The 17365-nt window shown below is 35.5% G+C and overlaps 1 protein-coding gene across 2 annotated transcripts in view; it reads right to left on the reverse strand.

Annotated features, from left to right (window-relative positions):
• LOC106883269 (ATPase family AAA domain-containing protein 2) overlaps nucleotides 1-17365 on the reverse strand; it is a 73781-nt gene that overhangs the window by 20334 nt on the left and 36082 nt on the right. For both annotated transcript variants that reach the window (XM_014934211.2, XM_014934212.2), the window contains exons 9-16: nucleotides 16980-17091; nucleotides 14431-14572; nucleotides 14148-14296; nucleotides 13681-13929; nucleotides 6936-7026; nucleotides 4187-4501; nucleotides 2663-2819; nucleotides 2230-2416 (exon numbers count right to left, since the gene is read on the reverse strand). In XM_014934211.2, the coding sequence (XP_014789697.1) occupies nucleotides 2230-2416; nucleotides 2663-2819; nucleotides 4187-4501; nucleotides 6936-7026; nucleotides 13681-13929; nucleotides 14148-14296; nucleotides 14431-14572; nucleotides 16980-17091 (1402 nt within the window). The remainder of the gene's footprint in view (nucleotides 1-2229; nucleotides 2417-2662; nucleotides 2820-4186; nucleotides 4502-6935; nucleotides 7027-13680; nucleotides 13930-14147; nucleotides 14297-14430; nucleotides 14573-16979; nucleotides 17092-17365) is intronic.

Raw genomic sequence — 17365 nt, forward strand, 5'->3', positions numbered from 1 at the left:
ATTATTATCAGCGTTGGCTTCTAGCACTTGTGCTAGTGGCACGTTGGAAAATCATTCGAGCGAGGTCATTGCCAGTGCTGCTGGACTGGCTCCTGTGCAGGTGGCACGTAAAAAACACCATTTTGAACGTGGCCGTTGCCAGTACAAGTGACTGGCACGTAAAAGCACCCACTACACTCCTGGAGTGGTTGGCATTAGGAAGGGCATCCAGCTGTAGAAACTCTGCCAAATGAGATTGGAGCCTGGTGCAGCCTTCTGGCTTGTCAGTCCTCAGTCAAATCGTCCAACCCATGCCAGCATGGAAAGCGGACGTTAAACGATGATGATGATGATGATTATGATAGAGGATAGGAAAACACGTAAATGTACACAGTTGAAGAGCCTAACACATAATGGCATATGCCTGCATACACACAGAAAATTATAAAAACACGTTGTAGCGAAACTGTTCTCTCAGTTATCTTTGGACCCTGTTGTGTCCACCACTCTGATTCATTGGTATTGGCGCACTTTTGTCTCTAGTTCTATTTTGTGCCAGGGTGCATACCAACCAATCGCTGCCTTTTGATAAGGTCACATGGAACGGTTTTTTGAAACCCCTGCTTGAGCTGATTTTACCTCTTAAGTAGCTTGCTTCGTCTGCACTAAAGTATGTCGCGACTCTAGACCTTCTGAGGTCTAGTCGCTGACCACAGAGCACCAGCCAGTTCCAGCAACGACATTACTCCACTCCATTGAAGAACCAACAGCCAGTCCTCTGCATCGTTACTTCCAGTTTCTTAGCGTCTACACCGACATCTCTAAGTGCACAGCGCTCGCACAGTTTCTCTCAACACTGTATGTGTGAAATGATTCACCATGAAATAACAGCCAGAACTCAACCTGCGAGAACTCCTGTACCAAGTAACCGGCCACAGCATTGAAGCCTCAACTTCTTACACGTGTCTTACTACGGCTCTGCCAACTCAATGCCATAACCTCTTGGTACAGGAACTCAACCTATTGTGCACCTTAGTTATGAACTGGTGTTTCACAATGTCCTTATTTATAGACAGTTTACTATGCTCTGTATCTCTTGCATTCACATACATATTTGTATACACACACACTCTTTGTTTACATGACTGCCTGTCTTATATTGTGTTATGTCGCATTCACTCACAGACATTCTGGTTGACTACCAATAAACCTTACTTTTATACATCTTTACCCGTTGAGTCTCTCTCTTTCCTTGTTGGCACTTAACTCATTCCATCTATTTGTTTTTTCTTATATTTGTGCCGACCGTGCAACACGCTAAAAGGAGCCATTCCTTCATCACCATCTCCTTGGTCGCACAGTCGTCTACAACATCAAAGCTCCCAAAAACAAAAAAGAGAGATGATAATAATGGTTAAAGTAGGTGAAGATATTCCAAGGATAAAAATATTCTTTGTAAATGTGTGATAATCTGTTGGGTAAGGTAACAATACAGGCTGAAAGGTGGTCTAAGACTGACTGTCTAAGACTCATCTATTGTTCCACAGATTTGAAGAGTCTCTGATGCAGGCATCTAACAGTGTTACAAGGCTTATTTGCAATGCAACAGTTGAGGTTGGTGGATGTACAGTTGAAGTAATAAATAATGTGAAAGAAGATTTTAAAGTTGATTATGAAATGTGGAAAGGATGGTATCTGGAGTAGGAGCATTTTGAAATTCCTGATTGAATACAGCTAGGAACAAGAGAGTTTTCAATCAATAGTGGCCAACATTTTTCACACTTTTGAAATGTTTTAGGAAAGTTGGGAGCTGTTTTTGATATCATAATACAGAAATTATGAAGGATAAGGGATAATTATAATAGAAAAACACATGAACGTAAAGTGATATTGGAAAGAGTGTTGTAGTTCTATTGATAACTTAAGCTTGGCATAATGCATACTTGGCAGTTAAAGAAACTGCTAAAAAATGACAACAAATTTGAAGTGTATTAAAGGAAAAGAAGACTACTTGAGAGAAGAAAGAGTGAGTATCAAGAAGTATGTTGTCTATAAAAGTAAGAAAGTAACAGCTGTTTAATATATAGCATAACAATAGTTAGATAGCTGCAATATCAGTAATTCAAGTAGATCATCTTAAAAAAAGGAAAAAATGGTAATCAAAGAAACCAAACCAAATTAAGATAATTTAATACCATCCTTAACGTCAACATTAATATCACTTAATAAATGCCTTTCATATATACTAACCTGTGTGCAAGATTCTTCAGGTGTCCTGTTACTAGCAGCATACAGTGATGGTAAATCAATTACATAAACAGGCATTTGCTCTAGGTGTTGCATGATAGCAGGAGCAAGATGGACAGACTGTCCTTGGCCTATTTTCCCAGCAAAGAGAAGGCGTGGACGGTATGTCAATGGCTGCTTGGAGGCACAACTACGAGAATTGAAGGAAGGAAAAAAAGTAAACCAAGAAATCATATATAATGATTTTGAATAAAAAGTTACTTTTTGAAAATATCAAAATATTGTATGACACACAATAAGTTTAAGATAGAGAAGTTACATAAAATTAATCAAAATCAAATCAAGACACACACAAATGCTGGCTTAACCTACTTTCAATGAGTTACGATAATTAATATTCAATTTGAAATATTTAGATTTAGATATTTTCCATTACCTTTGAAAATCCAAGTAAGATTCTGTAATTTTTTCAGGAACAAAATTTCGAGGCTTTCTACCACGTTGACGAGGGGCTTCATATATACATGGACCTTCTTCATCTTCAAACCAGTAATCGGTAGCTTCATCTACTTTAGCTGATTTCTCACAGGAACCTAAAAGTGTTTGAAAGTTGCCTTTTCTTTTTTAACAATTATTAAGCAAAAACATATAGCTATGCACAAAAAGTACACAGCAGAACTTATATAATAACATAAGAAAATGCATATTCTAATGAAAGTAATTTTTATGAAACTTAACAGTAGGCATCTACAGCAGACCCTAACCATTTGGTTTGATCAACAGGAACGACTTCGTAGGTCTTCCAAGATCACCAAGGTCAATATTCTTCTTCAACGATTGCAAGCTAACAGTTGTGGGAAAACACATTTTGAGAAGTTGCTGATGTGTAACAGGATGTAAAGGGGAACAAAACCAAGTTCTGGGCACACCAAAGTAGATGGAGCACAAGTCAGAGGGAAGATTCGTCATGTGCCACAATGTAAAGTCAATGATAGCCTAATATATACATATATAGACACAGAAGCAAGATACAGGTTCCTGCCTGACCAGCTCCCTGTCAAACAGTCCAACCTATGCTAGCATGGAAGGAGGGTACTAAACGATGATGACGATATACATACATAAATACATAGAGGAGAAGAAGGGTGGTAGCAGCAGTTAGAAAGCATAAAGTTGTATTCTATTAGTGTGGTGAAGGTAAAAAAAAATTTTTTTAAAGACATCTACCGAAAAATTCATCAAAATATAACAGATTTCTTTTCTTTTCTTTTCTTTCAGCAGTAAAGAAATTTTTTTTAAACGGGGTCTACTGATGTTATGCTATAAATATTATCTAGTTTTCAGAAATAGATATTTTAAATATATATTTCTCTTGCAGTATTTCCAATGATGAATAAATTTCTGTATAAAATGTTTTCAGCTACACCACATGACTTAATTTTCCAAATATAAAGTTTTGATCCCTTGAGTATAATCATATTTCATAATACTTAAGTTTTTATTCATTCTATTATTCGTTTTATTACAATATACTAAAAATCTGATAATGCATTAAAAAATTATTATATTGAAGTGAACTGTATTATATATTACATCTATAAGCTAACAAAATTATTTTTTTCAGTATTTATTCTGTATTGCTGAAATTATATAAAAATTTGAAACACTAGTCAAAACAGATAAGCATATTATGTCATTTTAAACTCATAGGTTTGAAAGGAGAAATAATTCATAAGAATGTTTTTGATAAAAATTCGAAGAAATTCAATTGTATAGAAATCTTTCTTAGTAAATAGAGAGAAATACTACTTAAACAAAGAGAGAAATACTACTGCAAAAAATTTAACCAATGCCAATATAAAGAGGAAGATAATAATAATGCTGATAAACATCATAAAGAGAACATATACAGATACAAGGAAATATGATTAAATTTCAAACAGAAAAATTATTGAATTACCTTTCAATGTAAGACTATGACTCTGAGATAAATCATTGGGAAAAATTATCTCCAATATTGAAAGTGCCTTGGTGTAGATGTTTTCAAGAAGTGGTCTCACAAGTTTGGATAATGGATGTCTTGGAGTTGAATTAGAACGCTGTGCAGTGGGAACAATTACTTTCATTCCTCGATAAAAATCAATTCCAGAGATGTGTATTGATGAAACATCTAACTGGAGTTTTTCTGAGGAATTGTAAATCTGAGGATACCTTCTTCTTAAAGCCATCAAAGCAGCTTCTGTACATAATGCTTTGATATCAGCACCACAATAGCCTACAACAAAAAAATTAAATAAGGAATACAAATTTTTTCAAACAAATCTCAAATTTTGTTAATTTAATTTGGAGTTCTGTTGGTTTTAATATGTTGGGAAAATGTGGGTAAAGATAGCCAGTGAGGTCTCAAAATGAAGGATTAAGCAAAATATTAGATGCATGGCTTGTGTTGTGGGGAAACAACTAGAATAAAAACTTAGATTATTATGGATCTTGGAAGAGGTATTATACTGAGTGCTATCCCTGCAGAAGACATTATAGAGAAAAGAAACAGTGAAACAGAACCAAATTGATGATTGAATCATTGCCAATCAGCCAAATGGTCTTCCAATGGTGTAGAATATGCTTACAAGCAACAACACCATCCCAAGTACAAGAACAGTCCTTTAATGTGGGTTACACATGAGATTTGTAGACAGTCAACTGTATTTACTGACACTGAGATGCAGTCTGACAATGTCATACATATGTGATAAGAAATAACAGCAAGTAGGTCTTCCATATGCAGAATGGAAAGTGTTGGAGACATAACCAAACTCTGAAATAGAAAAAAAAACACTCAAGGAGATAAGGGAAGGGATTTTACAACTGCCTCTATTACTGTTGAGATGTTATTGTTCAGTTTCCAAGTCAGCTCTCTTTGCACAGATATGATCAAAGACCATACCAACATTTTAAGAGGAATTTAGGACTAAGTCCTTTAAAACAGTCCCCATTTTTGAATGGAGAAAGCAAACCTAACATGCCATTCAGTTTAACAACACCTTGGATGCAATTCTGCTGCAAGCACTGATACACCATTAAGACTGTAACCGAGTTAAGATTTGGTTGCTATTTTTAGTAGGTTGAACAACCATGTGGAGCCTCCATTGATAAGTCAGCTGTTCGAATTGTGAGAGGTTGCTCCTTTTTGGGAATAAGGTGTACAGTAATGTTTCCATAGATTAAGACGGCTTTCTCTCTCTCTCTCAACAGCAATCTGCATTAATCTGAAACCTGGTTACATTTTCAGAGACAAGAAATCTATAGGCCAACTAAACGGGTGCCATGATACAAAGCAAGGTACTAAAACAACTGCTTGTGTTCAAGATGTGGCAATAGATAAACTTCAAGGAACCAGGAAGATTTCCAAAATAGAAGTCTTTGTTGCTGATATACAAGTGAGTAGTAGAGAAAGAAAATTCTGCACGAATACTACTTTTTGAAAAGAGATTGAAATGAATAGTACAGCTTGGATTACTGTAGATAATTAGAGAGAAAGAACTGAGTGGTTTGTATATCAGTTTCTTGTTATTTCTTGTAAATTTTGACATAGTTTAGAATAAAGTGGCTGTTTGGTGGAAGAAAGGAAGAAGAAACACAGGCTCAGGATTCACTGTTAGTTGTTACGGAAATATCTATTCTTAGCCCAAATAAAAATCAATAGTCTCAGGTCAGGCTCTCAAAGTCCTTCAATTATTGAGGAGGGATACACATTTTTAACTGGAGGAGAGGAAGATACAGAATTATATTCCCAGGTGATAAGGAAGAATTTCAAAGCATTACTGACAGGTTTAGCCTCCTGTACTAAGTGACACCAGCTTTCTGCTGGGAAATATTTTCCACAGCTTCTCCTGACAATTCAATGAAGAATTCAGAGGAAGATGCAATTCAAACAGAAGTATCAAGAAACTGTTTATCATCGAACCAAGCTTTTGGTAGGAGTGCTTGCAGCAGAATAGCATCTAAACAAGGACTGGTATTTTATCAAGACACCAGCACTTGATGAAGTTTCAGTACTTTAGTGAGGTAACTTTCATTGCAGAGCGACCAATCTTTTATATGTTTCTCCAAGTAGATTACTGTTTTGTAAGCTGACCAGAATGCATTATGTAACTTTGATGCATTCTGGTTAATTATTTTTGTTGAGAAAAGTTCAATAGCAGAAAGAATAGAGTCAGATGTCTATATTTTCAGACTTTTGCAATGAAAATTTGTTTTATTATCATCCCCACATAAAGAGTTGGGGATCTAATGGAGAATAAAAAAATTGGTTATAGCTATGAATGAAAGAATAAACTTTTGAAACAGGTATCAAAAGTGTGATACAGTATTGCAGTGAAATAAGCTCATTAGATTAGAGGAGAGAGAGACAAGTAGAATATGGTCTGTTGAATACATTATCTGATTATATCCAGTGAGATGCTAATCTAAGTGACACATGGTGTGAAAATACACTGCAAGAGAGTACTAGAATATATTTGAAAGAAATAGTAAGATTAGGAAGAAAAGACTTACAGAAAAGATGCAACAGAATATGTGATAACTTATTAAAGTATTTTGTTTCTTTTATTTAAAACTTCTAAAAGTAGAAATTCAAGATAAAATAATTAAAAAAAGAATATAAGTATTGGAAATTCAAATAACTTTCTGTTAAATCACATCAAACTTACCAACACACTTTCGAGCAATTTCCTCAAGAAATGCATCTGATAGCTTAGGGTTCCAATCTTTAGTGATGATAGAGAAAATCTGGGACCGAGCCTAAAATGTTCAAAATAACAATAATACAATTTAATATTCATAAATTTATAGGTACAATTTAAATTGCATTAATCTTATGGACTATATTGAAACTGTTTTCCTTACAACCAAGCTATCAACATTCACTAGGTTCTTTCATCTCTTGTTCATTGTTTCCTCTTCCCATTTTGAATGTAACAATACATTTGGCAGATATTTTATAATTATTAATTCTCAGGAAGGCAATTTCATGACAAACATAGAGGCACTTGTCAAAGGGAGATACCAAAAGTTGTTCAGTGACTTGATGGTGCAAGTAGGTTCTCAAGAAACCAAGTAAACATTCCAACTTTTATCTTAATTAGTGATGCTTCATCTGCTTCAACAAGTTCTTCATTTCCATTCTTTCATGCCTTATAGAAATCATTAGCTCCTTTGTACAGGAAAAATTCCCCGAAAAGGCATCCATTCCAAAAGTCTCAGAGCAGAGCATCTGCTAAATAACAGCTTCACATTATAAACAATATCAAAATATCTTCAGTCTTAGATGAGATACTAGCAATGAGTCAAGGAAGTTGAAACCCTGACCTGTTAATTACATTTTCAAATCTGTTTATAACCATTAATGAACCTTATTAATTCATTAGCAATGATAGTACACCAGTTTTTAAAAATTCATCATAAAAGGGAAATAAGTTTGATAAATTTCATCTTTCAGTCATCAGCTATGTGAATATAATCTTAATGCAGGATTCAAACAAGGATCGATTATTTCTGAACTAAAACCAGTACACTCAAATTGAGCAAGTGAGAGAGAAAGGTTATATACATACATACACACACACACACACAAATATATATATATGTATATATATATATATATATATATATACATGTGTGTGTGTATGTGTGTATGTGTATATGTGTATATATATATATATATATATATATATCATCATCATCATCGTTTAACGTCAGCTTTCCATGCTAGCATGGGTTCGACAATTTGACTGAGGACTGGCAAGTCAGAAGGCTGCACCAGGCTCCAATCTGATCTGGCAGAGTTTCTATAGTTGGATGCCCTTCCTAGTGCCAACCATTCCAAAAGTGTAGTGGGTGCTTTTACGTGCCACCGGCACGAGGGCCAGTCACACGGTACTGGCAACGGCCACGTTCAAAATGGTGTTTTTTACGTGCCACCTGCACAGGAGCCAGTCCAGCAGCACTGGCAATGACCTCGCTCGAATGATTTTCCAACGTGCCACTAGCACAAGTGCTAGAGGCCAACGCTGATAACGATTACGCACAAATGGTGCTATTTACGGGCCACTAGCACGGAAGCCAGACAGCTGCTCTGGCAATGAACACGCTTAACAGTGCTGTTAGTGCTCCACTGGCGCAGGTGCCAGTCATCGAGTATGGTTCAATTACGATTTCACTTGATCCAACAGGTCTTCGCAAGCAGAGTTTAGTGTCCAATGAAGGAGAGGTTTGCATGGGTGCTAGTCGTCGGATTCGGTTCGATTTCGATTTCAGATTTCAAATTTCAAATTCCAAAATCACTTGCCTCATCAAGTCTTCGCAAGCAGGGTTTTTAGTGTCCAATGAAGTAAAGATACGAATTAGTGAGCTGGCTACACTTCTGGCAGAGGGCACAGATTATGCTCTCACTTGGCTTGCCAGGTCTTCTCACGTACTGCATATTTCCAAAGGTCCAGGTCACTGGTCATTGCCTCAGTGAGGTGTTAGAATCCTCATGAGAAGCAAAAAGTTTGGGAATACTTCTTAATGTGTGTCAATTACCTATGGTTGAAATTTCATCAACATCAGAAATTTATGCATTTTCATGGGGGGTTCTGCCCCCTTTAAGCCACCTCAAATCGAAACCAAACATACTGCATTATACTCGCCCTTATGTATTGAATCAAAGTTCTAAGTATCATAAGGATCCATTCATGAAATTGTAAGAAACATACAGCATTACCCTTTTCCCTAAGCTTGGATTTTGTGTTCCAAATTTCATTAGGATCGGTGTAGTAGTTTTCGAATCTATAAGTAACACACGAATACACATAAAGACATTGACTTTTATATAATAGATATGAATATGCACATATACATACATGTATGTGAGTGTTGTGTGTATGTGTGTGTGTATATATATATATATATATACACACACACAATTGAGAGGGCAAAAAAATATGAGACACTGCCTTCAAGAATTTTTTGTCAAATGAATCAACTCCAGTGTTTTATTTTTATTTTGATATGTCTGCAGCTGACTGGTTTAGCTGTTGTTTCAGTACCCAGTCAAAGTGCTGCTGCCACTGTGTGAGGCAGCTCCTCCCAGGACGGAAGCCATGTTGCATGTTTGTTATAAGGTTTTTCTCTTCTAGGAACATGATCAGCCCTTTTCTGACAATGTGTTCCATTGTCTTACTAACATGTGAGGTCAGAGAGATGGACCTGTAGTTTTTAGCATCTGCTCTGCTTCTTCCTTTATGGACAGGGCATATTATACCCCCTTTTAGCATGTTGGGAAGTTTACCACATGCAAGTAACTGAAAGAGTATCTGCAGTGGCTTTGCAAGAGCCTTTTTACATGTCTTTAAGAGAACAGCTGGGAGTCAATCTGGGCCCGTTGTTGAGTGTGATCTCATCTCATCACATGAATAACTGATATTACATCCTCTTCTGTTACATTGATGTAATCGATGGTTGCCACTTTTCTGAATAGATCCATTACATTGAAAAACTCCTTTGGCTTGTTTATTTAGTGCTTCACTTATCTTCCTTGAGGTATGTAGATAACATCTTCATACTTGGGCCAAATAGTGACCCTATCTTATAGCGTACTGAGGCAGACTCCTTTGCCTAGGTTTCTCTTTCTTCTCTTTTTTTTTTTTCATGGGAAATTTTGAGCTTATTTTCTATCTCGAAGAGTTCCTTTGTCAGGTGGGATTTCACACTGTCATTAAAGTGTTTGTTTAAACGATTCGAGATCTTTATTCTCCGCCACATGAGTATTCTCCTGCCTCAGGGAATGATCTTTTTGTGTGTATTAGCTCCCTTCTCTGGGACATATTTAATGTATGTGGCTCACATTATTGACATGAATTTATTGAGTTTATTTATGTCTTGCATAACGAGGCTTTATGCCCGTCCTGCTGGAGTATCTTTTTATCAAGTGACTTCCACTCAGCCATACAGAAATTTAGGCTCTACTGGGTTTGAGCGCCACCTGTGCAGAGTTTATCTTTAGTTAATTCAGGGCCATACATTGTCAGTTCTATCATGCTATGGTCTGAGAATATTATTGGTGGTATATCTATGTTGTGGATAATTTCCACATTGTTTGTAAAACAGAGGTCCAGGATATTTTTGTGTCTGGGTGGAGAGAGTATGATCTGCTCCATGAATAGCATTTTCATAAGATCAAGTAGAGATCCTGCTTGATTTTGCTCTTTGTGCATCATTCCTGGAGTTATATTGCCCTCAGGTCACCTGATGTTGGGGAAGTTGAAGTCACCCATCAGGAATATAGTAGTACGTTGATCCAATTCTGTTAGTACTTCCTTTATCACACTGAGGCTTTTCTCATTGTTTTAACATCCACTTCTTACTTGCATGGGTCATTTAATAATGTTCTTGAAATTTGGGATCAAACTCTTTATTGAATCCGCATAAGTATATTTTTTCATTCAATAGATGTTTTCTTTATTATTCTTTTGATATTGCTAAAATATAAAGCTTGAACAAGAGTACTTGTTGCTTGACTCACTAAACTCACATGTACTAAGCAAATAAAATACTAAACTTGACGCTTAAATTCACTATTTCATGAGGCAATTAGATAGTGGGAATTAGGAACTTCAAATTTTCTAAATTTTATTTTGTCATAGGTTTAATGGTCTTTCTTTCTTAATTAAAAACTCCTATATGATGCCTAAACCCAGTGGCACTGCTCATTCTTTCAGCCATCTTATCTTCTATTGTTTTTCCTTATCTTGACTTTGTTCCACAACAGTTGGTGACTTCCCTTCACTCTCAACAAATTATCAGTCATGCCTGATGTTTTGTCTCTCCACGAATTAAACTTCTACAATGTTCCTGGAACCCAAATTTTCAGGGAGTGATGTTCTTACTTTTATATTCACTGTCATAACTGTAAAAGATGCAATACACAGTTCTTGTCAAAATCTCTTACTGACAAGGGCTTTGTTCAGGAATATGTTCCAGTAAGTCTCAGTCCTATATAAAATATTCTGCCTACATTAAAGGTGCTCTGATTCATTCCAACCAGATGTTGAGTTTGTACATGATAAGCCTATTCATCACATGAGGCTCTATTGGTGGTAGAGATAAACTGAAATTGGATCCTTCAAGTGGAGAATTTAGCAATATCCTGATAGATAACCTAATGGAGATATTGAAACTGCATACAAATAACATACTTCCAAATGGGGTCTGTAGTTTAACCCTTTCTATCAACAGGAAAGTTTAAACTACAGATTCATCATTATCTCCAGTGATGGCATGCATATACATGGAATACTTTGAGGAAATGGGTTTAAACAACTTCATACTTGGGCCTCATCAGGAAGAAGCACAAAGTACTACTGAATCATGTAAACTGTCAATACAATTCACTACAGAAAAGGAAAAAGGACGTGCAAATAACCAACACAGAGTGTGGATTCACAATATCCATATATCATAAGACCACATTCACTGGATCATATTTGGAACTTTGGTTCCTACCACCTATAGAACATGAAGAAAGTGATCATCTACAGCTCACATCAAACAAAATTTGTATGTGAAAATTCAGATTCATACCAACAAGAGATCAGGATCAGAAAGACCCTTTCAGAATAATTATTTTGCAAGCATAGTATTTGTTTCTAAAAGCAAAGTTATAAGGGTCAAAAATATTAATCAAAATACAGCTACAATCTGTCTCTCTTACCTTAGAAGAATGTCAGGAAAAAATTTAGATCTGGGATCCATACAATATCAAGACAGTATTTAAAAGTGGATCTTTCCTTAGAGACATTTCCCCTAAACAAAGTCTACATCAGAAGAGCTCCATGATCAAGAACTGTGTATTTCAGCCTTTGCAGTTGTGGTAAAAATCACCCAGTAAAATTTAAGCTAAATGTATTCTGAGTGAAACAGAATACATTGAACTAACAACATCACAAGCAAGAGAATAATGAAGAGAATATCCACGATATTGACAACAGTTTGAGAACCATCTGCCTCCATGGATTTAATAAAGGGTTCAGTTCCAAATTCTGAAAATGTTACTGAATGTGACAGGCACCAGACAAAGGTCCGAAAGTATAATGGCTAAAACATTATGATTATAACAACCAAGATGAAGAAAACTAATCTGAATGTATCAGTGTATAATAAAAAGATATATCAAACTGTAATGAATGGTAACTGCTTACAATGAATTAAGATTCAGTCAAGTAATCAACAATCAGACAAATCAAATATGAAAGAATTCAATATTAAACAGTTTCTTCTTTTTTTTTTTTTTGTAATGACAGTCCTCAGCTAAACTACTATTTTTCTTCTAATCAGAAATTAAAATAAGGATTTTATCATGAACAGAAATGACAGGAAATCAAGACAACCCAGAAACTACCTAGTGGCTAGCAGAATAGCAGAATAATTTTCTACTTGGATGGATAAGAAATATGGATGCTCCTCCTGGAAGGATACATTTTATCATGGTACTTGTTTATGACAGATAAGATTGAGCTTAAGCCAATCTATCAGAAAAGAATTACCAAAAGGAAAGGAAATATCACCTGGAGATTTTGTTCACTGTCATTCTGAGGACTATATGAATAAAGATGGGATTATATAGTGGATAACACTAAATGTGAAATAAAGGACCAGAGGCTCTTCTAAAGAAGAAATCACTGCTCATTGCACACAAGACAGGAGAGATGAAAGACAAGGCCATGTCTATGAACACCAACTGGCCTTACATCTTTGCTACAACCTTTTGGAAGTAGTGCAGAGTAAAACCATTGAAGGAAAGATTGGTTGGACATAAATAATTTTGATTGTTTTCAGAATAAAAGGAACTAACAAAATGCAGTAACCTCACGAAGCCAACCATCTTGTAACATTGTACATAAAGACACTGGATGATCAAGTGGTAACAAAGAGTTTCTTGAAGACAAGAATATCAAATAGCATGGATAAACTGAATATAACCATTTGTGGACTGACAATAAGAGACAACCAAGAACAGACGGAATGGAGGGCATGGATGGATGAGGGACGACTTTATGCCAACAGTGATGAAGAATTTAACAGATGCTTTTAAACTGCTTTTAAGTTTTATTTCTTCTTTGATATTATGATAAAGTTTACAGTCATCTATTATGTATGCAGTGGTTATTCTATAATCATGTTCATAATCCAATTTGTTTAATAAATGTGCTCAACAATGCAACTTGTTTAATTATCTAACTCCACCAATATCAGCAGATACAGAACATAATTTGGTTGGATCATACAATTTCATCCTCCATTGTAGATTTTGATTATAAAAGCTTGTACCAAATTTTCCATGCAAAATAAGGAGTGCAGCTTATACACAAGTAAAAACAATATGTTGAATATGAAAGTTGTTAAAAATAAGCTTACTTGTAAAGATGGCAGTGGGAAATGGAATTCTCTGTCAAATCTGCCTGGTCGTCTCAATGCTGGATCAATAGCATCAATCCGGTTAGTAGCACCAATGACAACTATCTCATCCCGGCTATCTAAACCATCCATTAAAGCAAGCAGAGTAGAAACGATAGAACTGTGAATTTGGTCTTGGCGACTTGAACGAACTGGGGCAAGCCCATCAATCTCATCAAAAAATATAATAGATGGCCGAGTCTGATAAGCCTAAAAGAGATAAACTTTGATTGAGAAAATAATGAAAACAAATATTTGATTAAAAAAACGTTAACTTTGAAAATATTTTATACCAAATTTTAAAAAAGAAAGGTTTCTTTTAGAAATCACTATTTCTTGAGGGGTTCAAATTGCAAAGCACAAACAAGATAATGAGAGAAAAAAAATATATCGAAAAATAAGATAGGTTGATAATGATTTATACCAACCTGATCAAATAATAATCTTAGCTGACGTTCAGACTCCCCAACCCATTTACTGAGACAGTCAGCCCCTTTACGCATGTAGAAAGCCACTCTTCGATTTTCTGTGCTGCATTCATTAGCTAAAGCTCTAGCTACCAAAGTCTTTCCAGTACCTAAAATGAAAAAAAAAAAAATTCATAATATATCTTTCAAAAGACTATACTTCCAAGAGTTTGTCCTATAAAACTCGAATCATGTATTAATAAAAAAGAAACAGACGTTTAACATTAAGTCATAAAGTGCTCACCTGGTGGACCATAAAAGAGAACTCCTCGAGGTGGAGTAATTTTGAACTGCTCGAAGACTTCTGGATACAGAAGTGGGAAGACAATCATTTCTTTCAAGGCACTGATGTGCTTCTCTAAACCACCAATACTTTTGAAGTTAACCTATAGTAAATAATACAATAACAAACTGAAAATTATAGCAAGTACCTAAGATTTAGTTTGATCAAAATATATATACTTTTTTTTACATTGAGAGGTACTGTGTAAGAAAAGATCAGCTATTATTTTATCAATTGTATTGTGTCATTAAATTAGATTACTTTCTCAGCCAAAGTATCTATTGTTCAGCTTAAAAAAAGGTATCTCTGTAAAAATACTTGCTCCAACAATTCAAAGATAAATATTGTTTGTTAGCAACTTTTTTTTTTTAAGTTGATATAGAATGGATAGTTTAGCATAGTTCTATGGATGCTTACATTGATGAAACAGTCAAAGTGACTTAAGCAAAAACAGTAATAGACAATAAGCTCTTTTATGTACATGCAAAGATACTCTTCAATTATTTGAGCTTTAACATGCAAACAATGTGATGTCTACACACATATATGAACTCTACTTTCCCTGCCACTCATCTCTCTCTCACCTAGATTTCAGGAACAAGTTTATTCTAGCCCAAAATCTCCTTTCTCATTACTCTAGATATACTTGCTGTCACTACCACTCTTTGAACTTTCTTCAAGCACAAGCAGGATTCTGGATCACAGACATCTGCCCCAGGTCACTCCGCTCTGGAGTGACTCCTTGATGACTTCAATACTCATAATACTTCTTGGCAATTGCACTCCCTACAATTAGTTTTATCCCCATGAATTTCTGGTACACAGGCAATTCCAAATACTGATTCCTTTCTCACTTCCAGACAACACCATCTCTGCCAATTGAATTGTCTAGATTATCACAGTCATATACTATATAATATCTTTCTACCTCTTGGACCCTACAGCACATCAGATCAGCTCACTGCTTAGAGCTCTGCGGGTTCTCAGCCAAATATCACTGGCAGTGCTGAACCCATAGGAGACAGTTAAGCACTTGACTGAAACCATCCTCTTTATCCCACCCACCACATACACAACCAGAATACATAACCCAAATCAACTAGGTAGTTCACTTGTAGCTACAGCACAAGAACAAAAAAAAAAAACAAAAAAAAAAAAACACCACAACACCAGCAAGACCATCATTTGAAATGCAAAAGATGCTTTTATGCATTGTACAGGCCACAAGGCTTCCTATTAATAAACTGAAGCTAATACTGCTGATCCCTTGCAAAAGAGATCACAACCAAGTTAGCTGAATCCTCTGAATCCATACTTGCATCCAACTTAACATTGTCCACACAATACAAAATTCCTCTTTTTACTCTGCCAAGCTAACCGCCATGTATAGAAACCATGTCGTGTGTGAAAGCACTTCCTGTCACTTCAAACTAACAATACCACAAATGCTGACAGAGTCCTTTCTATAACTGTCAATGTACCCTAAAACTAACCCCTATCCATTCCGAACTGTTTAATCCCTCTATTTGCCAGGCTGTATCCTGATCTCTGTAAACATCATACAATGTATCCCATTCACTGAGAAACGTAATTTCTCTGACCTTGACAATTAGTATTTATTACTTCCATTGGAACACGCAAAGGGTGATAGATACAGTTGCTAATAGCCAGCTTTAACAACTTGAATCGTCTTCTTTATTAACCCCATAACTCTAGATGCCTTGCACTTAGAAAATTTAGTGAAAATGTTCTCCAGTGAAGGCATGTCAACCTTGTCTCTTCAACAGCTGATGATAAAATCACATCACATCAAAACACAATCCTGTATACCATCATAGATAAATCAAAACTAAAATCCTAAAAGTTAAAACAAATGCTGAACCTTACAATTGCTAATGCTCTTTACTAGCAAACACAAAAACCTAGCATTCCTCTTCAGAACACCCAAAGCTCGTGTGAGCCTCAAAATGGAATATTAATTTTATATCTGGGGCAATGTTGTTGCTATACAAACACTTTAGTCTCTAGTTCACAGTTGTGCTATTCTCTCCTACTACTCCCAGTCATGTGACTACAATGAATTGTCTTTTCTTTTACCATCATGCCTTGGTAATTCATGAGGATACAGTATTTTCAAGAGATTAGAAGTAAGTGCCATAGGGCAAGTCTGTGACGAAAACGTCTGCAATCTAATTTAGATTCTTATTTGGTGTCTTTTGGGCTACAAGCTTCAAGTTTAAACATGAATGTCACAACTTCCATACCCCACTCACAAATATCTCAAGCATTGTGCTTTTATTAATTTGTTCTATGACATGTAGTTCTATAAACAACTGCTTTTACAAAACCATCCCACATATGCAGGCATGGAAAAAAAAACTGATATAAAAATGAAAAATGCATAAATTCAAATGTTTAGTAAAACAATTAATATAAAATGTTAAAAATTACAATGTACACAAACAGGAATGTACACTATATTCCTGGCAAGCAATATAGTAAACAGTTACCATTTTGTCAACCGTCATTGGGTCAACATCTGCCAAACTGGATCCAATTCTCAAGCGATCCCTCACAAGTGAACTAGCAAGATCTTCATGGCCATAATTCATTGGCAAACACCTTAAACATGTCAAGAAAGATGTATGTAATGAAATATTTCTTTTCATTAAAATCAATTTCATATATTTCAGTAAGTTTGACATTAATTACACCTAAAAAGTACAACCATCAAATCTAGAAACCATATGTATCAATATTTGCTGATCAACGAGAGGAAGATTATTTTCAGAATACTGATCCTGTTATTCTGTTATTAATTTATTGAACTGCAGCCATGGTGGGTGCCACTTTGAAGAGTATTCTTAGTTGGTAACATCAAATATGTCTGGAATTT

The sequence above is a fragment of the Octopus bimaculoides genome, chromosome 19 (assembly GCF_001194135.2).
Source record: "Octopus bimaculoides isolate UCB-OBI-ISO-001 chromosome 19, ASM119413v2, whole genome shotgun sequence".
Taxonomy (NCBI): Eukaryota; Metazoa; Mollusca; class Cephalopoda; order Octopoda; family Octopodidae; genus Octopus; species Octopus bimaculoides.